Source organism: Bos indicus, chromosome X (genome assembly GCF_029378745.1).
Source record: "Bos indicus isolate NIAB-ARS_2022 breed Sahiwal x Tharparkar chromosome X, NIAB-ARS_B.indTharparkar_mat_pri_1.0, whole genome shotgun sequence".
Lineage (NCBI taxonomy): Eukaryota > Metazoa > Chordata > Mammalia > Artiodactyla > Bovidae > Bos > Bos indicus.
Genome location: NC_091789.1, coordinates 38,074,671 through 38,099,923, shown reverse-complemented (window position 1 = coordinate 38,099,923; position 25,253 = coordinate 38,074,671). Strand labels below are relative to the sequence as shown.

Below are 25,253 nucleotides of genomic sequence, written 5' to 3'. Positions count from 1 at the left end.
ATAAAACCATTTTGGGTTAGAGTAGATCAGAACTGGTGTTGGAATGAATAATTTAAATCAGGTTATTGACTAAAAATTCCACTTTTATAACTTCAGTCAGTTCAGTCACTCAGTTGTGTCCGACTCTTTGCAACCATGGACTGCAGCACACCAGGGCTCCCTGTTCATCACCACTCCCAAAGTTTGCTCAAACTCATGTCCATCGAGTCAGTGATGCCATTCAACCATCTCATCCTCTGTCATCCCCTTCTCCTCCCACCTTCAATCTTTCCCAGCATCAGGGTCTTTTGAAGTGAGTCAGTTCTTTGCATCAGGTGGCCAAAGTATTGGAGATTCAGCTTCAGCCTCAGTCCTTCCAATGAACATTCAGGACTGATTTCCTTAAGGACTGACTGGTTTGATATTCTTGCTGTCCAAGAGACTCTCAAGAGTTTTCTCCAACACCACAGTTCAAAAGCATCAATTCTAAAGCACTCAGCTTTCTTTATGGTCCAACTCTCACACCCATACATGACTACTGGAAAAACCATAGCTTTCATTGATTATATGGACCTTTAACAGTAAAGTATTATCTCTGCTTTTTAATATGCTGTCAAGGTTTGTCATAGCTTTTCTTCCAACCTAGACAGCATATTAAAAAGCAGAGACATTACTTTGTCAACAAAGATCCGTCTAGTCAAGGCTATGGTTTTTCCAGTGGGCAGGTATGGATGTGAGAGTTGGAGTATGAAGAAAGCTGAGCGCCAAAGAATTGATGTTTTTGAACTGTGGTGTTGGAGAAGACTCTTGAGAGTCACTTGGACTGCAAGGAGATCCAACCAGTCTACCCTAAAGGAGATCAGTCGTGGGTGTTCATTGGAAGGACTGATGTTGAAGCTGAAACTCCAATACTTTGGCCACCTGATGTGAAGAGCTGATTCTTTGGAAAAGATCCTGATGCTGTGAAAGATTGAGGGCAGGAAGAAAAGGGGATGACAGAGGATAAGATGGTTGGATGGCATCACTGACTCAATGGACATGGGTTTGGGAGGACTCTGGGAGTTGGTGATGTACAGGGAGGCCTGGCGTGCTTCAGTTCACGGGGTCGCAAACAGTTGGACATGACTGAGCTACTGAACTGAACTTCTTCCCAGGAGCAAGTGTCTTTTAATTTTGTGGCTGCAATCACCATCTGAAGTTATCTTGGAGTCCAAGAAAATAAAGTCTGTCACTGTTTCCATTGTTTCCCATCTATTTGCCATGAAGTGCTGAGACCAGATGCCATGATCTTAGTTTTCTGAATGTTGAGTTTTAAGTCAGTTTTTTCACTCTCCTCTTTCATTTTCATCAAGAGGCTCTTTAGTTCCTTTCTGTTTTCTGCCATTAGGGTGGTGTCATCTGCATATCTGAGGTTATTGATATTTCTCCCAGCAATCTTGATTCCAGCTTGTGCTTCATCCAGCCCAGCATTTCACATGATGTACTCTATATATAAGTTAAATAAGCAAGGTGATAATATACAGCCTTGACATACTCCTTTTCCAATTTGGAACCAGTCTGTTGTTCCATGTTCAGTTCTAACTGTTGCTCCTTGACCTGCATACAGATTTCTCAGGAGGCAGGTAAGATGGTCTGGTATTCCCATCTCTTTAAGAATTTTCCAGTTTGTTGTGATCCACACAGTTAAAAGGCTTTAGTGTAGTCAATGAAACAAAAGTAAATGTTTTTCTGGGATTCTCTTGCTTTTTCTATGATCCAACGGCTGTTGGCAATTTGATCTCTGGTTCCTCTGCCTTGTCTAAATCCAGCTTGAACATCTGGAAGTTCTCAGGTTCTCAGTTCATGTACTGTTGAAGCCTAGCTTGGAGAATTTTGAGCATGACTTTGCTATTGTGTGAGATAAATACAATTGTGAGGTAGTTTGAACATTCTTTGGCATTGCCTTTCTTTGGGATTGGAATGAAAATTGACCTTTCCCAGTCCTGAAGCCACTGCTGAGGGTTCCAAATTGCTGGCCTATTGAGTGCAGCACTTTCATGGCATCATCTTTTAGGATTTGAAATAGCTCAGCTGGAATTCCATCATCTCCACTAGCTTTGTTCGTAGTGATACTTCCTAAGGCCCACTTGACTTCACTCTCCAGGATTCTGGCTCTAGGTGAGTGATCACACCATCGTGGTTATCTGGGTCATGAAAATCTTTTTTTGTGCAGTTCTTCTGTGTATTCTTGCCACCTCTTCTTAATATTTTCTGCTTCTGTTAGATCCATACTGTTTCTGTCCCTTATTGTGCCCATCTTTGCATGAAATGTTCCCCTGGTATCTCTAATTTTCTTGAAGAGATCTCTAGTCTTTCCCATTTTATTGTTTTCCTCTATTTCTTTGCACTGATCACTGAGGAAGGCTTTCTTGTCTCTCTTTGCTATTCTTTGGAACTCTGTATTCAGATGGGTATATCTTTCCTTTCCCCCTTTGCCTTTTGCTTCTTTTCTTTTCTCAGCTATTTGTAAGGCCTCCACAGACAACCATTTTGTTATAACTTAGCTAAATCTAATACTTCCTCTCCCTGACAAAGACAGTAATGGGTGAGAAAAGGGGAAATGAAACTCCATAAACAGGTTTGGAATGACATCCACCATACTCTGAGAAAGACCTGGGATTGAGAATAGTGTCAAGAACTTTAGTTATATCTGTACTGGTTGAAAATTTGTAATGACAACATCTTTTTGTATTACATGTGTGAATAAAAATATATTAGATCATTATAGTAATTAATAAATTTCAATCCAAGAGCTTAAATGAGAGTTCAAAAAAAACCTCAATTAAATAACCAAATAAAAATAAATTCTCTCTCTATATATAATTTGAAATAAGAAAGGAGATATAACCAGAGATGCAAAGAAAATTAAATTACAGTTCCCTTGGAGACACAGCTGCCCATCTCCTACTCCAGCTTCTGACACAAGCATATGCTTTGTCTTTCTGTTTTTGTTTTGTTAATGGTTTCTTTTTCTGTGCAAAGCTTTAAGTTTAATGAGGTCCCTTTTATTTATTTTTGCTTTTATCTCCTTTGCTTTAAGAGATAGAACCAAAAAATATTGCCACAGCTTATGTCAAAGATTGTTTTACCTATGTCTTTTTCTAGGAGTTTTATAGTATTCAGTTTAGGTCTTTATTTTGAGTTTATTTTTGTATAATATACAAATTCTCTAACGTAATACATTAGAGAATTTCTAATATCATTCTCTTATATGTATCTGTCCAGTTTTTTTTTCAGTATCTGGAGACTGTCTTTTATCTATTGTATATTCTTGCTTCCTTTGTGATAGATTGACCATAGTGTGTGAGTTTACTTTTGGGCTGTCTACCCTGTTCCATTGATCTATGTCTCTTTTTTTTGTACCATACTGTTTTGATAACTGTTGCTTTGTAGTCTGAAGTTAGGGAGGATGATTCATCTAATTCTGTTTTTCTTTCTCAAGATTATTTTGGCTAATCAGTGTCATTTGTTCTATGAAAAATGGCATTGGTAATATGATAGAGATTTCATTGAATCTGTAGATTTCCTTGGGTAACATAGTAGTTTTTACAGTACTGATTCTTCCCATCCAAGTACATGATCTATCTTCCTATCTTTGATTTCTATCATCAGTGTCTTATAGTTTTATGAGTACAGGTCTTTCATCTAACTCTTTGTGGCCCCATGACTGTAGCCTGTCAGCCTCCTTTGTCCATGGGATTTTCCAGGCAAAAATACTGGAGTGGGTTGCCATTCCCTTCTCTAGGGGATCTTCCCATCCCAGGGATTGAACCTACATCTTTGTATCTCCTGCATTGGCAGGGGGTTCTTTATCACTGAGCCACCTGGGATCCCTTTGTCTCCTTAGGTAGGTTTATTCCTAGATATCTTATTTTTTATGATGCAGTTGTAAATGGGACTGTTTCCTTAATTTCTCTTTCTGATAGTTCATTGTTAGTGTATAGAAATGAAACAGATTTTCTGTATATTAATTTTATATCCTGTGAAAAGTGAAATTGAAGTCACTCAGTTGTGTCCGACTCTTTGTCACCCCATGGACTATATAGTTCATGGAATTCTCCAGGCCAGAATACTGGAGTGGGTTGCTTTTCCATTCTCCAGCGGATCTTCCCAACCCAGGGATCAAATCTAGGTCTCTCACATTGCAGGCAGATTCTTTACCGGATGAGCCACAAGGGAAGCCCTAGTGGTGTTATATCCTGTAACTGTACCAAATTCTCTGATGAGCTCTAGTAGTTTTTTGGTGCTGTCTTTAGGATTTTCTATGTACAGCACCATGTCATATGCAGATAATGACGGCAAATAGTGACAAAGAGTGACATCCATTGGTGGGTGAAGCTGGTTCTGAGAAGTCTTCTGAAGCTAGAGAAGTCTCACTGAAGGGCAAGACTAAGGTCCAGGGGACTCTAGGCCTGGTGCCTGCCCATTGGTGGGCAGAGCTTGGTCACAGGTTCTCTGGCTGGAGGTCCTGGATCTGGTGACTGCACAATTGTGTGCAGGGACAAACCCTGTGCCCTCTGGTGGGCAGGGCCATGTCCAGGGGCTGCTGTGGTCTCAGGGGGTTCTTAAGGCAACCTGTCTGTTAGTGGGTGGGCTGTGTTCATGCCCAGTTATTTGCTTGCCATCATGTGTCCCAGAATTGGCACCTATAGGTGTTGAGCCAGGACGGGACTGCATTTTCTTGCTAATAAGCCAGACAGAGGATTCCTCAATGGCATTTGCAAGCACCAGTGTCCATGTGGTAGAAAGAGCTCCCCAGAATGGCTGCCACCAGTTTCTATGTCCCCAGGAGGAGTTGCAGTTGCCCCCTGCTTCTCCAGGAGACTCTCCAAAATCAGTAGGTGAGTCTGACCCAGCCTCCTATTCCTGCTTTTGCCCTGGACCATGTGAGAGTGAAGTCTCTATTTCCCCCAGATCTATGAGACTGTCAATTGTATGCATTACTGGCCTTCAAAGCCAAATGCTCTGGGGGCTTGTCTTTCTGGTCCAGGATCCCTGGACATGGGAGTCTGATATGGGGCTAGATGTCTTACTTCTTTTGAGAAAGCCTCTGCACCTGTAATTCTTCTCCTATTTGTGAAATGCCCACCCAGGGATATAAGACTGGACAATATCATGATGTCTGCCCTACCATCTTATTGCAGTTCCTTCTTTATAGCTTTAGTTGTAGAAGATCTGCTCTGGTAGGTGCAAGTCTTTTCCATTGATGGCCGTTCTGAAAATAGTGATTGTGATTGTGGTGTGCCTGTGAGAGGAGGTGAGCTCAGGGTCTTTCTACTCTGCCATTTATTCATGAATGGACACTTAGGTTCTTTCCAGGTCTTGGTTATTATGAAGAGTGCAGTGATAAACATGGGAGTGCAGGTATCTCTTCAGGATCCTGATTTCATTTCCTTTGTATATATACCCAGAAGTGGGATCGCTGGATCAGATGGTAGTTCTCTTTTTAACTTTCAGAGGAATCTCCACACAGTTCTTCATAATGGCTACACCAATGTACATTCTCACCAACAGTGCACGAGGATGCTTTCTCTACATCCTTGCCAACATCCTTATCATCCTCTGACTTTTTGATAACAGTCATTTTGACAGGTATGAACTCATATCTTACTGTGGTTTTGATTTGCATTGCCTGATGATTAGTGATGTTGAGAACATATTCATATACCTGTTCATCACTTCTTTATCTCTTTTTGAAAAATGTAATGGTATTCCATAAGTCCTGCAGGCTTTTTTCATTCCTTTTTTTCTCCTCTTGACTCAATAATGCCAAAAGATTTATCTTGGAGTTTGCAGATTCTTTCTTCAGCTTAATCAAGTATGTTTTTAAAGCTCTCTGATGCCTTTTTTCATTCACTGTATTCTTTAGCTCCAGGATTTCTGGGTTCTTTCTTTCTTTTTCAATGTGTGATTCAGCAGCTCCAGTTCCAGAGAGGGTACAACAGCATAGACCACATGCAGCTCGGTCAGCTGAGGTCAGTGTCAGCAAAGATTATGGAGGGTCCTTAGTTGTCAAAGCTGTGAGTGTCCATGATGGTGGTGAGGGTTGTTGACCTCCTAGGTGGTGAAGGCTGCTGGGGTTCTTTTGTTCTTCTTTTCACCCACAGACTGAGGCCCTAGCTGAGGGGATTCTTGGTGCTGGGTCTGGCATGTGAGAACACAGGCCTGGGTAACAGTGCTGGTTTCTGGGGCAGAGACGTGCATGCATTTGTGATGATTCCACTGTTTGGAGTGCGGGTGCCTAGTGTGACAATGGAATTCACTGTGCCTGTGTTTGGAGCCTGAGCACACCTGCTGTGGTGGTGCCAGTGTCAAAGGTGCAAATGGGCCATTAGCCAAAAGTAAACCATATGCTGGGCGCATGGCAAGTATCACCACATTTAAAAGAACTGTAATCATACAGAGTCTGTTACATGACCACAGTGAAGTTAAAATAAGAAATCAGTAACATAGAACAGGGGCTTTATTTAGCTTGAGCTTTATAATCAAGATAGAAAATTTCCCCTCAAGACACATAAAGCAGAGTTTCAATTTGTCTTTAGAATTTAACTCATCACCAAAGTAGTTTACAAGCTTCTGAAAATATTGATATTTTAAATAGCATTTTCTGCCTACACACACACACACACACACACACATACACACTTTCTTTGGTTTAGACAATTACAATCATAATATGTATACTGTTTTATAACATTTTTGCATGTTTTAAATTTATTCATTCATTGAAAAAATGTGTATTAAGCATCTACTATAGGCCAGGCACTATAAACATTGGGGATTCAATGACAAACAAGATGACAAGGTCTCTGAGACCTTGCAACTTAGATGTAAAGCAGATAATGAAGATATAAACATGAAGAAACAAGATACTTTCAGAGGTATTACTGGAGTTCTGTCAGGGTCTTCTTCACTCACTTCCCACAAAAATACATTACTGAAGTATAAGATGAGTTTCTGGATATGAAGGTGAATCTATGGTTTTATATGATAAGATTGGTTTTGATTCCCTAGAAATTTCCCCATGAGAATTTATCTCCAGAAAAGTCATAAGTGTAAGAGAATAACTGCAATCTGTTAGGTTTAGACAGGGTCAGTGTTCCTCCTGATCACCAGACTGCTGCTGCTAAGTTGCTTCAGTCGTGTCCGACTCTATGCGACCCCATGGACTGCAGCCCACCAGGCTCCTCCATCCATGGGGTTTTCCAGGCAAGAGTACTGGAGTGGGGTGCCATTGCCTTCTCCAGATCACCAGACTGGGTGCACTCAAAAGCTTTGCCTTTGAGTCATTCTGGAAGGAGGCAGATGAGAAGTTGACAGCCACGTTCGTCTTGAAGGCTTCACAGTGGTTTGATGGTATGTGCTCATGCAAGAAGAGATTATTATGCACTTCCCAACAAAACCAATGTTCACAAGGCACACAGAAACATATTTAGCCAGACCCTGTGTGTTAATTGCAGGTATAAATGTATATTCACCACTACAGTCTAATAAACACACTTAAAAGGTTGGCCTACAGCAAGTAAAGGCACTTTTTTAAAGCAAAGACTTTTAACTTAAACATTTGCTGTGGTGCATATGTGCATGTTCAGTCATGGCCAACTCTTTGCAACCCTATAGACTGTAGTCCACCAGGTTCCTCTGTCCATGGGATTCTTCAGGCAAGGATACTGGAGTGCGTTTCCATGCCTTCCTCCAGAGGATCTTCCCAACCCAGGGATCAAACCTGCATCTCTTGTATCTCCTGCACTGTGGGTATATTCTGTCCCCACTGAGCCACCTGTGAAGCTCATTTGATATGGTCCTGTCATTAAAATGCCTTGCAATTACTAAAATCACCTGAACCATTTAGCATGTGATGAGCTAGTAGGCAGATGTGAGCTAGTGGGCAAAAAACCATGTGAATGGCCAGTGAAGCAAACACTGCTGTTAGTAAAAGAATAATATAAATAACTAACCTGGATTTTCCATTGACATGAAGACAGTTTCTCCTGAAAAGGGGAATAGGGTGAGTGTATCTTCATAGACCATTTTGTGTTTGAAGGTATATCCAGAGAAGAAGACAGAGAGGAAGTCAATTTGGGCTCCAACACTTAGAATGTACCAGTATGCCACCTCATGCAAACAAACCGACAGCTGCAAGCTATCAAAAACATAGCCATTGATGCCTGCAAAAGAAATGGAGAATAGAAGATTTTAGCAGTATCTGGATTTATTATTTTTTGTCATGATATGATTATAAATGATTATAAGTTATGCTCCATATCTTATTTTCAAAAAGAGATAACATTATACCTTCCAAAAAAGCAACCTGTAATGCTTGATCAGCTAGGTTTCAGTCTCAAAGTGAGGAGAGTTGTAGACCATGGTAATGATGCATTTAGGTGCTATATGGTGGGTGGCAGGTTAATGAGGAGGAGGGCATTTGCATGGTCTCAGTGTATCTCCCTACACACTGAATATTAGATGCAAAGAGAAAAATAATAACTATACAGAGGGGGAAAAAAAAACAAGAAAATCTTTGATCTGGTGATTAAAATAATTATCTGCTAATGTTCCAAATTCAAGGAAACACATTTCAAAGAATCAGGACAACTAGATCCAGGACTACAGCCTGAACTTGGAAGAGGAAATGCTACAAAGAACAGCATTAATTGATACAACTGGAATATTGGCTGTCAATTAGATAAACGTATTATATTATGTATTAGATAATGAATCAATGCTACATTTTCTGAATTTCATAACTCCACTTTGATTATGTAAGAGAATATATTCATTCATAGGAAATACACAATAGAGTATTAAAAGATAAAGGGATATGATGTCTACAGTCTATTCTCATGTTGAAAGTAAGTTATAAAATATGTATATAGAAGAAAGAGAATGATAAAGAAAACATAGCAAAATCTTAAAAATGAGTGAATCTGGATAAAGTGTATATGGGAGTTCTCTATTATTCTTGCAGTATTTCTGTAAGTTTGAAATTATTTCTGAATGAAAAGTAAATAAAAGTAAAATAGATTTCAACTTATTAAGAGAATTGTTTCTGAAAGCCTCTTCCATATATGTCTATCCAATCAATAGATATTTGTCTACTCTGCAAGGTGGTGGCCCACAAATCCAGACACTAGCTTAGTGCAACTGAGAATCAAAGTTTCTTCTCTTCAAAGTGATAAAAGGTATTTTAAAGCTACTGTAATTATAAGCATGGTCTTAATGCAGGTATGGTCCCTGGTGGCTCCAATGGCAAAGAATCTGCCTGTGATGCAGGAGATCTGGGTTCCATCCCTGGGTTGGGAAGATCCCCTAGAGAAGGGAATGGCTATCCGCTCCAGTATTCTTGCCTGGAAAATCCCATGGACAGAGGAGCCTGGCAGGCCATAGTCCATGGAGTCGCACAGAGTTGCAGGTATAGATGATTATAACAATCAGAACATAGAGTCCAGAAACAGATACAGATATAAATGGAAATTTAATATATTATAAAGGGAGCATCCCAAAACAGTAGCAGAAAGAATGAACTATTTGGTAAATGCTAATGGAAAAGATGGCTGTTCATATGGAACCACAAAAAACCCTGAATAGCCAAGTGAAAGTGAAGTCGCTCAGTCGTGTCCGACTCTTTGCGACCCCATGGACGGTAGCCTACCAGGCTCCACGATCTGTACAGATCCTGCACATTTTGTTAGATTTTGGCCTAAGTATTTCATTTTTTGAGGCATTATAAATGGTATTATTATTTTTTAATATAAATTTATTTACTTTAATTAGAGGATAATTACTTTACAATATTGTATTGGTTTTGACAAACACTGACATGAATCTGCCACGGGTGTACATGTGTTCCCCATCCTGAACCCACTTCCCACCTTCCTCCCCATACCATCCCTCTGGGTCATCCCAGTGCACCAGCCCAAAGCATACTGTATCATACATCGAACCTGGACTGGCGATTCGTTTCATATATGATAATATACATGTTTCAATGCCATTCTCCCAAATCATCCCACGCTCACCCTCTCCCACAGAGTCCAAAAGACTGTTCTATACATCTGTGTCTCTTTTGCTGTCTCGCATACAGGGTTATCGTTACCATCTTTCTAAATTCCATATATATGCATTAGTATACTGTATTGGTGTTTTTCTTTCTGGCTTACTTCACTCTGTATAATAGGCTCCACTTTCATCCACCTCATTAGAACTGATTCAAATGTATTCTTTTTAATGGCTGAGTAATACTCCATTGTGTATATGTGCCACAGCTTTCTTATCCATTCGTCTGCTGATGGACATCTAGGTTGCTTCCATGTCCTGGCTATTATAAACAGTGCTGCAATGAACATTGAGGTACAAGTGTCTCTTTCAATTCTGGTTTCCTTGGTGTGTATGCCCAGCAGTGGGATTGCTGGGTCCTATGGCAGTTCTATGTCCAGTTTTTTAAGGAATCTCCACACTGTTCTCCACAGTGGCTGTACTAGTTTGCATTCCCACCAACAGTGTAAGAGGGTTCCCTTTTCTCCACACCCTCTCCAGCATTTCTTGCTTGTAGACTTTTGGACAGCAGCCATTCTGACTGGCATGAAATGGTACCTCATTGTGGTTTTGATGTGCATTTCTCTGATAATAAGTGATGTTGAGCATCTTTACATGTGTTTGTTAGTCATCTGTATGTCTTCTTTGGAGAAATGTCTGTTTAGTTCTTTGGCCCATTTTTTGATTGGGTCATTTATTTTTCTGGAATTGAGCTGCAGGAGTTGCTTGTGTATTTTTGAGATTAGTTGTTTGTCAGTTGCTTCATTTGCTATTATTTTCTCCCATTCTGAAGGCTGTCTTTTCACCTTGCTTATAGTTTCCTTTGTTGTGCAGAAGCTTTTAATTTTAATTAGGTCCCATTTGTTTATTTTTGCTTTTATTTCCAATATTCTGAGAGGTGGGTCATAAGAAGATCCTGCTGTGATTTATGTCGGAGAGTGTTTTGCCTATGTTCTCCTCTAGGAGTTTTATGGTTTCTGGTCTTATGTTTAGATCTTTAATCCATTTTGAGTTTATTTTTGTGTATGGTGTTAGAAAATGTTCTAGTTTCATTCTTTTACAAGTGGTTGACCAGTTTTCCCAGCACCACTTGTTAAAGAGATTGTCTTTTCTCCACTGTATATTCTTGCGTCCTTTGTCAAAGATAAGGTGTCCATAGGTGCATGGATTTATCCCTGGGCTTTCTATTTTGTTCCATTGATCTATATTTCTGTCTTTGTGCCAGTACCATACTGTCTTGATGACTGTGGCTTTGTAGTAGAGCCTGAAGTCAGGCAGGTTGATTCCTCCAGTTCCATTCTTCTGTCTCAAGATTGCTTTGGCTATTCGAGGTTTTTTGTATTTCCATACAAATTGTGAAATTATTTGTTCTAGCTCTGTGAAAAATACCGTTGGTAGCTTGATAGGGATTGCATTGCATCTATAGATTGCTTTGAGTAGTATACTCATTTTCACTATATTGATTCTTCTGATCCATGAACACGGTATATTTCTCCATCTATTAGTGTCCTCTTTGATTTCTTTCACCACTATTTTATAGTTTTCTATATATAGGTCTTTAGTTTCTTTAGGTAGATATATTCCTAAGTATTTTATTCTTTTTGTTGCAATGGTGAATGAAATTGTTTCCTTAATTTCTCTCTCTATTTTCTCATTATTAGTGTATAGGAATGCAAGGGATTTCTGTGTGTTGATTTTATATCCTGCAACGTTACTATATTCATTGATTAGCTCTAGTACTTTTCTGGTGGAGTCTTTAGTGTTTTCTATGTAGAGGATCATGTCATCTGCAAACAGTGAGAGTTTTACTTCTTCTTTTCCAATCTGGATTCCTTTTATTTCTTTTTTCTGCTCTGATTGCTGTGGCCAAAACTTCCAAAACTATGTTGAATAGTAGCAATGAGAGTGGGCATCCTTGTCTTGTTCCTGACTTTAGGGGAAATGCTTTCAATTTTTCACCATTGAGGATAATGTTTGCTGTGGGTTTGTCATATATAGCTTTTATTATGTTGAGATATGTTCCTTCTATTCCTTCTTTCTGGAGGGTTTTTATCATACATGGATGTTGAATTTTGTCAAAGGCTTTCTCTGCATCTATTGAGATAATCATATGGTTTTAATCTTTCAATTTGTTAATGTGGTGTATTACATTGATTGATTTGCGGATATTGAAGAATCCTTGCATCCCTGGGATAAAGCCCATTCGGTCATGATGTATGATCTTTTTAATATGTTGTTGGGTTCTGTTTGCTAGAATTTTGTTACGGATTTTTGCATCTATGTTCATCAGTGATATTGGCCTGTAGTTTTCTTGTTTTGTGGCATCTTTGTCAGGTTTTGGTATTAGGGTGATGGTGGCCTCATAGAATGAGTTTGGAAGTTTACCTTCCTCTGCAATTTTCTGGAAGAGTTTGAGCAGGATAGGTGTTAGCTCTTCTCTAAATTTTTGGTAGAATTCAGCTGTGAAGCCGTCTGGTCCTGCGGTTTTGTTTGCTGGAAGATTTCTGATTACAGTTTCAATTACCATGCTTGTGATGGGTCTGTTACGATTTTCTATTTCTTCCTGGTTCAGTTTTGGAAAGTTTTACTTTTCTAAGAATTTTTCCATTTCTTCCAAGTTGTCCATTATATTGGCATATCATTGCTGATTGTATTTTTGTAATTTAAGTTTCCACTACTAGGCTATTGTTATATAGAAATTTATATGCCAGCTTTGTATTCTGCAATTAGACTAAACTCAGTTCTAGGGACTTTTTTGTGGCTATCTGGAGATTTTCAATGTAGATAATCATGTCATATTCAGTTTTATTCCTTTACTTCCAATCTGCATGCTTTTAAATCTTTCTAATTTCTTTCCCCAATTTACCTCCTGCCGACTACATTTCAGGGTTTTCAGACAGCTGCTCAATGCATGCTATTAAGGAAAAATCCAGTAGAATAGACAGAGTGATTCCATTTTAATCAGAACCAGAACTTCAGAAGGCACACATATTTAATTTAAATGGCTTCAATCAGATCGGTTTCAAAAAGACTGTGGTAGTTATGCACTAGCATTGTATGATAGTATTCTTTTTTTCACAAGCCCACTAGTAATAGGGCTTCCCTGGTGGCTCAAATGGTAAAGAATCTGCCAGCAATGTAGGAGACCCAGGTTCAATCCCTGGGTCAGGAAGATCCCCTGGAGAAGGGAATGACAACCCACTCCAGTTTTCTTGCCTGGAGAACCCCATGGACGGAGGAGCCTGGCAGGCTACAGTCCATAGGGTCACAAAGAGTCAGACATGACTGAGTGACTAACAACAACCACTAGTAATAATTGTATTATAATTTTTCCAGTCTGATAGGTATAAAGTGTTATCACGATGGTATTCTATTTTCCATTTCTCTATAGTGAGATTGGAATTTTTTTCATATTTTTGACCATTCTGACTTGTGTGAATGTATAAACACATACACATATGTGCTCCCACCCAAATGCTTATGGTGAAGTTCTAATCCCTAGTACCTCTGAATGGGTCTGCATTGAGAGATAACATCTTTAGACAGGTAATTCTTTAAAATGAGATCATTAAGTTTCTTCGGAGTCCCCCTCCTTGGCTGGTAAATGGTCTTTCCTCTGTGTGTGCACATGTCTCTCTACAACTTTCCTTATAAGAAGAAACCAATCTTGTTGACTCCTTGATCTTAGACTTTGAGTCTCTAGAACTCTGAGAAAATAAATATCGTCTGTTGAATCCCCAGTTTGTGGGATTTTGTTATGGCAAGCCTAGCAGACTAATACAACATATATGTGTTTATATATGATTATACATTCATGGAAAAATATGTTTAAACATGGGGCTATGGTTTTTCCAGTGGTCATGTATGGATGTGAGAGTTGGACTGTGAAGAAAGCTGAGCACCGAAGAATTGATGCTTTTGAACTGTGATGTTGGAGAAGACTCCTGAGAGTCCCTTGGACTGCAAGGAGATCCAACCAGTCCATTCTAAAGGAGTTCAGCCCTGGGTGTTCTTTGGAGGGAATGATGCTGAGGCTGAAACTCCAGTACTTTGGCCACCTCATGCGAAGAGTTGACTCATCGGAAAAGACTCTGATGCTGGGAGGGATTGGGGGCAGGAGGAAAAGGGGATGACAGAGGATGAGATGGCTGGATGGCATCACCGACTCGATGGACGTGAGTTTGAGTGAACTCTGGGAGTCGGTGATGGACAGGGAGGCCTGGCATGCTGCAATTCATGGGGTTGCAAAGAGTCGGACATGACTGAGCAACTGAACTGAACTGAACTGGGCTACCTGAACACAAAATAGTTAGTGAAAAGGTATATGATGGAAGGAGGTGAGCAGATAAAAGGGAAGAGGAAGCCAAAAAATATATAAAAGATCATGTTTTACACTTAAAATATATATAATAAAGCTGAAAAAAGATGTTGCATTTTTTTCATGTACAATGTCTTGACTAATTTGACTGTTAAACTGTTACAGCTGGCAACTGTTTTACCAGCTATATGTATATATAAAATTGCATATTCCTTTTCTATTTCATGTGTAATTTACTGATTGAGTATATTTCATATTAAGGTGTATGTATGCTTGGGTAAATGAAAATTGTGTCTCTTATTTAATTTATCCTTTAAAATAAACTTCTCTAGATACTTGATGCCTGCTAAAAGAAAATATATATGCATTATGTGATCATATTTATGCATTTATATAAAATTGCACATGCTCATATATAATAATTTTAAGGAAATATGATTCTTGTGGGGCTTATAAAGTAATGCATTAACTGCACATCTCTTTGGCAGTTTCAACTTCCCTTTATCCATTACCCTTTGGACTCAAATGCTGAATCACTTACTATGCATGACATTGGAGACTTGGAACTCTGGATCCTGGGGCTGTACTCCATTGGGGAGGAAGCGCTGAATATTCTCTGTGAGGTACCAACTTTTATTCTCATCAAATACAGAAAACAGGATGACATTTCTCTTGTCTGACATCATCTGTTAATTAAATGCATTGAAAGAAAGAAATGTTACTATTACTATCAGGTAGAAATTAGCAGCCTGTGATGGAAGTGATGGCATGCATATGATATATCCATAATCCTCGGGATCAATGCCATTTTCCCCCAAGGGTCACTATTATGGCATGTCCCAGGGCCTAGGAGTGGGAGTGGATGCTATGAGCATTGAATGTACATTTAAAGCAAATGTGTCCTCAGGGCAAGAGGTGACTGGACCCATTAAACTTGGTTTCTTCTGGACCCGAGGTCATATGCTGGCTGATATTTTTCATGGAGTCTGTAGTCTCATTCTCTCCATGTTCAGATTAGAGGATTTTCACTCTTTAAAGACCCAAGTGATTATTCAAGGTCTTTCTTAAACAGTTTAGTCAAATCAAGTAAGATAATGTCTTCCTAAACCTTCATCTAGCAAATGTCATTCCACAAGGCTAACTATAAAAAATTAAAAGTAGAAAACATAAATTTAAATAACAAAGTTAAGATGAACCATAAATGTTTACTAACACTAATACTTTTTAGTTTTATGTTTACAAAGTTTAAAGTTTTTTTTTTTTTTTTTTGAGAGGAGCTGTTTGTATCTGAACCAAAGTTACAAGCTGTCACTTGCTAATTAAATCTGTTAAGATTTAATGTATAAACTTCACTAACGTGTTCAAAAGCAGGGACATTACTTTGCCAACAAAGATTCATCTAGTCAAGGCTATGGTTTTTCCTGTGGTCATGTATGGATGTGAGAGTTGGACTGTGAAGAAAGCTAAGTGCCGAAGAATTGATGCTTTTGAACTGTGGTGTTTGAGAAGACTCTTGAGAGTCCCTTGGACTACAAGGAGATCTAACCAGTCCATCCTAAAGGAGATCAGCCCTGGGATTTCTTTGGAAGGAATGATGCTAAAGCTGAAACTCCAGTACTTTGGCCACCTCATGCGAAGAGTTGACTCATTGGAAAAGACTCTGATGCTGGGAAGGATTGGGGGCAGGAGGAGAAGGGGACGACAGAGGATGAGATGGCTGGATGGCATCACTGCTTCGATGGACGTGTTTGAGTGAACTCCAGGAGTTGGTGATGGACAGGGAGGCCTGGCATGCTGCGATTCATGGGGTCGCAAAGAGTCGGACACGACTGAGTGACTGATCTGATCTGATCTGAACATGTATAAATTTCATTTTGTATACCCTTTACTACAGAAATGAAAATGCTGAGGGGCAAAGATAGGAAAATATAGGTATGTTTCTGTCCTCTTCCAAAAACTGATGGGAAAACTATAATTAGGAAAAATTAGTCAGGAAAGGTACTTGTCCAAATGTATGCCGCTCTGGGTTTGTGTGCCAAATGTTTTATCTGTATTAAAGTTCATGAAATGTTTTCAGACTAGTCAGTCAGTTCAGTTGCTCAGTCGTGTCCAACTCTTTGCAACCCCATGGACTGCAGCACGTCAGGCTTCCCTGTCCATCACCAACTCCCAGAGTTCACTCAAACTCATGTCCATAGAGTCAGTGATGCCATCCAACCATCTCATCCTCTGTCATCCTCTTCTCCTCCTGCCTTCAAACTTTCCCAGCATCAGGGTCTTTTCAAATGAGTCAGTTCTTTGCTTCAGGTTGCCAGAGTATTTGAGTTTCAGTTTCAGCCTCAGTCTTTCCAATGAATACTCAGGACTAATTTCCATTAGGATGGACTGGTTGGATCTCCTTGCAGTCCAAGGGACTCTCAAGAGTCTTCTTCAATACCACAGTTCAAAAGCATCAATTCTCTGGTGCTCAGCTTTCTTTATGGTTCAGCTCTCACATCCATACATGACTACTGGAATAACCATAGCTTTGACTAGACAGGCCTTTGTCAGCAAAGTAATGTCTCTGCTTTTTAATATGCTGTCTAGGTTGGTCATAGCCTTTCTTCCAAGGAGCAAGCGTCTTTTAATTTCATGGCTGCAGTCATCATCTGCTGTGATTTTGGAGCCCAAGAAAATAAAGTCTGTCACTGTTTCTACTTTTTCCCCATCTATTTGCCATGAAGTGATACGACTCGATGCCAAGATCTTAGTTTTTTGAATGTTGAGTTTTCAGCCAGCTTTTTCACTCTCCTCTTTCACCTTCATCAAGAGGCTCTTTAGTTCTTCTTCCCTTTCTGTCATTAGGGTGGTATCATTTGCATATCTGACGTTATTGATATTTCTCCTGGCAATTTTGATTCCATCTCATGCTTCATCCACCCCAGTGTTTCTCATGATGTACTCTGCATATAAGTTAAATGAGCAGGGTGACAATATACAGCCTTGACATAGTCCTTTCTCAATTTGGAGCCAGTCTATTGTTCCATGTCTGGTTCTAACTGTTGCTTCTTGACCTGCATACAGATTTCTCAGGAGAGAGGTAAGATGATCTGGTATTCCCATCTCTTGAAGAGTTTTCCACAGTTTATTGTGATGCACACAGTCAAAGGCTTTGGCATAGTCAATAAAAAAGAAGTAGATGTTTTTCTGGGATTCTCTTGCTTTTTCTATTATCCAATGGCTGTTGGCAATTTGATCTCTGGTTCCTCTGTCTTTTATAAATCCAGCTTGAGCATCTGGAAGTTCTCAGTTCACATACTTTTGAAGCCTTGCTTGGAGAATTTTGAGCATTACTTTGATAGTGTGTGAGATGAGTGCAATTGTGCAGTAGTTTGAACATTCTTTGGCATTGCCTGTCTTTGGGATTGGAATGAAGACTGACCTTTTCAGACTAGAAGGAATCCTATATATCATAAATAACCAAATAGACATACAGTCAAGCCTCAGCAATATGGCAATGAATTATTTTGAAGAATTAAGCTTGTTAAAAGATGCTTGCTACTTGGAAGAAAAGTTATGACCAACCTAGACAGCATATTAAAAAGCAGAGACATTACTTTGCCAACAAAAGTCCATCTAGTCAAAGCTATGGTTCTTCCAGTAGTCATGTATGGATGTGAGAGCTGGACCATAAAGAAAGCTGAGGGCCAGAGAATTGATGCTTTTGAACTGTGGTGTTGGAGAAGACTCTTGAAAGTCCCTTGGACTGCAAGGAGATCCAAACAGTCCATCCTAAAGGAAATCAGTCCTGAATATTTATTGGAGGGACTGATGCTGAAGCTGAAACTCCAAAACTTTGGCCACCTGCTGTGAAGAACTGACTCATTTGAAAAGACCCTGATGCTGGGAAAGATTGAAGGTGAGAGGAGAAGGGGACGACAGAGGATGAGATGGTTGGATGGCATCACCGACTCGATGGACGTGAGTTTGAGTAAGCTCCAGGAGTTGTTGATGGACAGGAGGCCTGGCATGCTGCAATCCATGGGGTCACAAAGAGTCAGACATGATTGAGCGACTGAACTGAACTGAAGCTTATTAAATTCAGAGTATTTAAGTTTATTTTTCAAAAACAGCAGAAGTGGTCCAAATTCTAAGCATATTCTGAAATATTTTATACATTTCCTCAATTTTACTCAGGCTTCCCTGATAGCTCAGTTGGTAAAGAATCTGCCTGCAATGTATGAGACCTGGGTTCGATCCCTGGGTTGGGAAGATCCCCTGGAGAAGGGAAAGGCTACTTACTTCAGTATTCTGTCCTGGAGAATTCCATGAAATCCATGTGGTCACAAACAGTTGGACATGACTGAGTGCCTTCCACTTCACTTCAGTTTTATTCAACAAATATTTGTTGAACTACTAAATGCCATGCACTATGCTAGGTGTGTTCATTTAGAGGTGTTTTGAGTCAATCACAATGAGATATACAGGGGAGACATCTAGGTAGTCATACAGATTTGCAGGTAATCTAAAAGTAATCTAAAAGTAGGTGGTAACTGATCATGTAAAAATGGGCAAGATCACTTTGAGAGAGAAATTTTAGGCTAAGAATGAGTGTTATAGAAATAATCTAGGGCCCAGGCTGTCCTGTCCATCCAGCAGGCAAGTTTATTACACCAAAGTCAATAAAAGCTATCATAAATCCAGCTCACTTCTTTTACTGCTCAATATTGCAGACTCCTATATTTTCTGTAGGCTTTAGGCTGACATCCACTGAGAGCAGAATATAGGAGATATTATTTGGAAATGCATAAGCCTCTTCATTCCATTTCAGCTTCAGACTCAGCACTTGGAAAAAGATGAACTCACCTGGTTTCCTCTTTGATCTACAGATTCTTTGTAGCAGATGAGGAGGGGGCCAATGAGTCCTGAAGCTAGATCTTTCTCTAAGTTAATGAAACTCGAGTAATATCGGGTCAGACACCGAGGATCTGATTTAGTTGGCCCATCTTCTACAGTCACTGTCCATTTATACTTGAACACTTCTCCTGGCAGAATTGGCATGTCTTTCAAATGTTTCACACCTACCCACACCCAACCCCAAAATAGCTTGATTAGAAGTATAACAAGGCATATATTGGTGATTATGTCATTATTGCAATGGCTCTACCAATTTATACATACATATGAAGTTTCCCAGTAAGTGAAAACTGAATTTGCCACCTCTTATAAGTTTAAGATTCATGCAACTTTTTATAATAAAAATAGGTACAGGAGATTTCTGCTAGCATGTTAGTTTGAGTTGAAATGGGCAGGTCTCCCCACTCTGACAAATACAAATAAATAATAGATGATATTTTGAAAGATTTTAAATGTATAACTGAAAATGCATCAAGAAGGAAAAAAAAAAACTCAAGTGCCAAAAAAAGAAAGACACATCAAAGCCAGACTGGCCTGAATTGATGCCACAGGACTGGGCAATGAAGTTTTAACTCACATGTGGTATCAAGACTTGTGGCATCTGGTGTCTGTGAGGAATGGAAGCAGTAATTGAAATATGCTGTTGGGCTACTGTCAACAAAGGTCCGTCTAGTCAAGGCTATGGTTTTTCCAGTGGTCATATATGTATGTGAGAGTTGGACTATAAAGAAGGCTGAGCACAGAAGAATTGATGCTTTTGAACTGTGGTGTTGGAGAAGACTCTTGAGAGTCCCTTGGACTGCAAGGAGATCCAACCAGTCCATCCTAAAGGAGATCAGTCCTGAATGTTCATTGGAAGGACTGATGCTGAAGCTGAAACTCCAGTACTTTGGCTACCTGATGTGAAGAGTTGACTCATTGGAAAAGACTCTGATTCTGGGAGGGATTGGGGGCAGGAGAAGGGGATGACAGAGGATGAGATGGACACTGACTTGATGCACATGAGTCTGAGTGAACTCCAGGAGTTGGTGATGGACAGGGAGGCCTGGCGTGCTGCGATTCATGGGGTCACAAAGAGTCAGACACGACTGAATGACTGACCTGAACTATTGGGCTAATGGGTCCTCAGAACAAGGACTGCCTGATTTTCATAATCAAAACTCACTTTTGAATATGCTTAATACCTGAGTATCTAGTCTATAACCATTCCCTACGCATACATAATAGGGAGTGAGGGTAGGTGTGTAATAGAGGAAAGGGAAAATAGATTGTTTCTTAATATATCCTGCTGTGTGAGTACTTTGTCTACAGTTTGGTCACCAATGCTTTTTGTGTGCCAGGTGCCCGAATGATGGTCTTCTCTTACGGGAGGCATATCCTTTTCTTGGAGTGACCATCAGGACCCCAGCACTGGGCACTTCCATGCCATGAGAGAGGACTATTTCAGCTATTCTTTTGTATCCCTCCTCTCCCCAACCAGCTCTGGTTACACCCAGTGATATATCCAAAAGCCTATTATTTCTGGCTTCCCTCACACTGCCTTCTCAGACAAGGTATCTTCAAAAAGAGACCAAGCCAGCTACTTGCAGCCATATCTACTTACAGAAAAAAAAAACCAAAAACACATGCATCCTTGGGAGGTCAAACAGGAAGAGCAAGCTGCCTCACTCTTACCCTCTCTTCTGCAGAGTTCTCCACATAAAAAGCAAGTTACTAGGAACTGGATTTGCGGATGCCCCCAAATTTCAGGGTACACATTCAATATCTACCCAGAATTCTGTTTCTGTGCCCTTCTCCCATAAAGGAATGCAAATCAATTTTTCATTTGAATTTTGACCAGCAACCATGAGGATTAGAAAACAGAGGATTAAAAGTTATTTATATCCATCCTAGCTATCCATCATATTATACTGAAGGACTCATAGAGTTTATCTCCTATATACTAAATGCACTCAGAAGTATATTGAAGATATACTTCCAGAAAAACAAAAGAAATAACAATAACAATCCAGAAATGTACAAGATAAGAGAGGTAATGGCACTAGCCTGTAAGTCCAAGTAAAGAAATCCAGAGATGGCAGCTTTGTAGCAGGCCTAGCAAGCATATCATCCATATTAGAACAGTAAGCTGGAGAACAACAAGAACATCTTTAGAAGAAAAAAGGATCAGATACTAATAAATAGCATGATTAAGAAGCTGGAAGACCTAAGGGATATGGTGAAAAGTCATATGTTTCTTCTCTTGATAAAAGAAAGTCTTTCTTCAGGAATACAAACACAAAATATATAAGATTAGCATGGTCTTAATATACTGCATATATTGAGACTTGCCTGGTGACTCAGTCAGTAAAGTGTTTGCCTACAATGTGGGAGACCTCGGTTCGATCCCTGGGTCAGGAAGATCCTCTGGAGAAGGAAATGGCAACCCACCCCAGTACTCTTGCCTGGAAAATCCCATAGACGGAGGAGCCTGGTAGGCTACAGTCCATGGGGTTGCAAAGAGTCAGACACGACTGAGAAACTTCACTTCACTTCAATATACTGCAAGCTAAAACTCACCATGATTTTGAACTACTGGTAGAGAATAAAGAAGGATAATGCATTTGACTGTAACAGTAAAATCATTGGAACTGTAGACAAAAGAATAACCATAGCACACCACCTAGTTCTTCAGTAACCTCATATTCTTATAATAAAAAATACATACTACAATAATATAAATGCTGGTTTTTGACTTTTAAAGTTTAAAATAAATATATAGAAAAAGCAAGGAGTTATTTAAAATTAAAGAACAATATGTAAATGTTATCAGCTTTAGTTTTTTTTTTTTTTTTTAGTTTTCTGTTTTTTTTTTTAAATTTTATTTTATTTTTAAACTTTACGATACTATAAAGTAAAGGTATGGCTGGCAGCAGTTGAGAAATGGAAGAACAGATGAGAGGAAATGGCAAAGGGAACAGTTGTTAGTACTCTTAGTATAGTATCATAATGATATAAAAAGTAGGTATTTAGCATATTTTTAAAATTCTGCCAATTGAGGAACTAAAACAGTGATAAAAGTCTAAAACAACTGGAATAGGAAGAGGTGTAATGCTAAATCCTTATTTAACACAAAATTAAATATATAATGTTGTAACTATAAATATACTACTACTACTACTAAGTCACTTCAGTTGTGTCTGACTCTGTGCGACCCCACAGACGGCCGCCCACCAGGCTTCCCCGTCCCTGTGATTCTCCAGGCAAGAACACTGGAGAGGGTTGCCATTTCCTTCTCCAAACTATAAATATATATTTATATAAATAACTTTATATAAATATATAAAGTTGTTAAACAAAGGCGTAGCAAATAAATGACTTTTTTGAGATACAGAGGTAACTGCCAAAAATCTAAAGCAGAAATGCTTAAAAATGAAGGCTTTCCAACCCAGAATTCTATGTCCAGCAAAATTATCCTTCCAAAGTGAAGGCAAGGACTTTCCTGGTGGTCCAGTGGTTAAGAATCCACCTGCCAATGCAGGGAACACAGATTCGATCCCTGGTCCCTGGAAGATTCCACATGCCATGGAGCAACTAAGCCCCTGAGCCCATATGCCCTAGAGCCCATGCTCTGCAACAAGAGAAGCCACTGCAGTGAGAAGCCCACACACCACAACTAGAGTAGCTCACTCTCTGCAACTAGAGAAAGCCTGCAGGGAGCAATGAAGACTCAGCACAGCCAAGCAAATAAATAATTTATAAAATAATTAAATAATTATTTTACAAATACATAATTTATAATAAAAAATTAATAATTATTCTACAAATAAAAAAGTGAAGGTAAAATGAAGGCATATTTTTAAATAAAATAAAAGTTAAGAGAATTAAGGATGGGGTAATACATGTGCATGATTGTAGTTGTTGTTGAGACTCTGTCCTCATCTGTATTTACAGGTAAGTAAGACCTAGAAAATTGAGGTAAAGCTTACCTTTTGGAAATCTCCCTGAGTGCAAAGGACTGACATCAGTGATTCCATGAGGGTAGATGTTATATGGCCGGCTTGCTTGATTCTTAAATATAATCTGAAAGTATAAATGAGATATAAGGTTGAGCACTAAGACAATTAGGATCAAGAAGCAAAATGTGGCCTGTCTCCAGAAAATAAAAGCTGCCTTGTATCTACAGTATAGGGGTTTAAGCCTAGATAGAGCTCAAAATATGTGTTCTTTTGGTTAAATTGCTCAGATAGCTACTTAGGTTTTTCACTAAAGGCTCATTTATTTTAAATTATTTAAAATTCACTTATTTAAAATTATTTTAGTTGCTTCAGGAAGAATTCCTTGTATCTTCTGACACTAGTACTTGAAATCTGGATGTCTGCTGAGGACACTGCTTCCCCTCAGTCTTTTGCACAATTTGGGCACTGAGTTCCCAATAGTGGAGAAGAAAATAGTGGTTCAAGTGATAAAACCTTCACTGGATGAGCAGGCAGGACCAGGGGGACAGTTGATTAGAGCATTAAGCAAGGGTGGCAGCTGGCATCATATGACTGCCTGAGCTTTCCAAAAGAGATGAAGAATAGAAAAGTGATAACATGGGAGCATCATTAAGCACCCTGAACTTATCAACCAGGCTCTATACTGAGGTTGTGTGATATGAGGATTAAAAAAACAAACAAACAAACAAAAAAACTTCTATTTGCAGGCTTATCTTACACACACTCATTTGGGAAAAGCCAACTGACAACCTATTCCTTGCCTGCTCCTAAGCAGCAGAATGATGTAGGAGAAAAATCACACAGCTCTGTGTGATTTAATTAATTAATTATTTAATTAAATTAATCAATTATATATATTCAGTTCAGTTCAGTCACTCAGTTGCGTCTGACTCTTTGTGGCACCATGAACTGAAGCATGCCAGGCCTCCCTGTTCATCACCAACTCCCAGAGTTTACTCAAACTCATGTCCATTGCGTCAGTGATGCCATCCAACTATCTCATCCTCTGTCATCCCCACTCCCGCCTTCAATCTTTCCCAGCATCAGAGTCTTTTCCAATGAGTCAGCTCTTCACATCAGGTGGCCAAAGTATTGGAGTTTCAGCTTCAGCATCAGTCCTTCCAATGAACATTCAGGACTGATTTCCTTTAGGATGGACTGGTTGGATCTCCTTGCAGTCCAAGGGACTCTCAAGAGTCTTCTCCAACACCATAGTTCAAAAGCACTAAATATAATTATATATTAATTAATGTAATATCATTATTAATGATAAATTAATGATAAAAAATCTCAAACAGATGCCCAAACTACCTAGATATACTATTATGTTTTCCTAGAAATTAATCTTCCCACTTACTCAGCTACTTTTCGCTTCCTGATCCTCATGCTCAGGTGTTTCTTTTTTTCACTGAGAAGAGAGACACATTCAGAAAAGAAATTCCTCATCCTCCCACCCTCAAGTCTACCAACCTAGATGCATATATGACCATATTTTCTCCTGTTAAAATCAGGTCCTATCTAACGACGACAACATCTCCCCCTGTGTACCAGTACATAATGAAGTGCCATTTTAAAAACTTCCTTTTGGAATAGAAAAGAGAACCCAGAATTAGATCCACACAAGTACAGTCCATTGATCTTTGACAAAGAAGCAAAGACAATCAAATGGAGTAAAGATGGTTTTTTCAACAAATGAGGCTGGAACAAGTAGACATCCACATGCAGGAAGAAGAAGAGGAGGAGAAAGGAGGGGAGGAAAAATAATCTAGATGCAGACCTAACCTTGCACAAAAATTCAGAAAAATAGATCACAGAGCTACATAATTGATTTGGAATTTTTATGTGAGATTTGCCCCTACCCTTCCATTTATTTATTTTTGAATTATTTATTATCATCAATATAGACTCATGCATATTTATTTTATAATTTAAGGTATACTTTACCACTACTTTATTTATTTGATTGGTTATATTCTTCTGGTTTGGCCATTAGAAGCTCCTGTATTCAC

The 25,253-nt window shown here is 39.2% G+C and overlaps 1 protein-coding gene across 3 annotated transcripts in view; it reads right to left on the bottom strand.

Moving 5' to 3' along the window:
• The window catches only part of F8 (coagulation factor VIII), a 142,391-nt gene that overhangs the window by 54,443 nt on the left and 62,695 nt on the right, over positions 1-25,253 (bottom strand). For all 3 annotated transcript variants that reach the window (XM_070785447.1, XM_070785448.1, XM_070785449.1), the window contains 4 exons: positions 23,236-23,329; positions 19,217-19,431; positions 14,913-15,057; positions 7,977-8,186 (listed from right to left, as the gene is read on the bottom strand). In XM_070785447.1, coding sequence (XP_070641548.1) covers positions 7,977-8,186; positions 14,913-15,057; positions 19,217-19,431; positions 23,236-23,329 — 664 coding nt within the window. The remainder of the gene's footprint in view (positions 1-7,976; positions 8,187-14,912; positions 15,058-19,216; positions 19,432-23,235; positions 23,330-25,253) is intronic.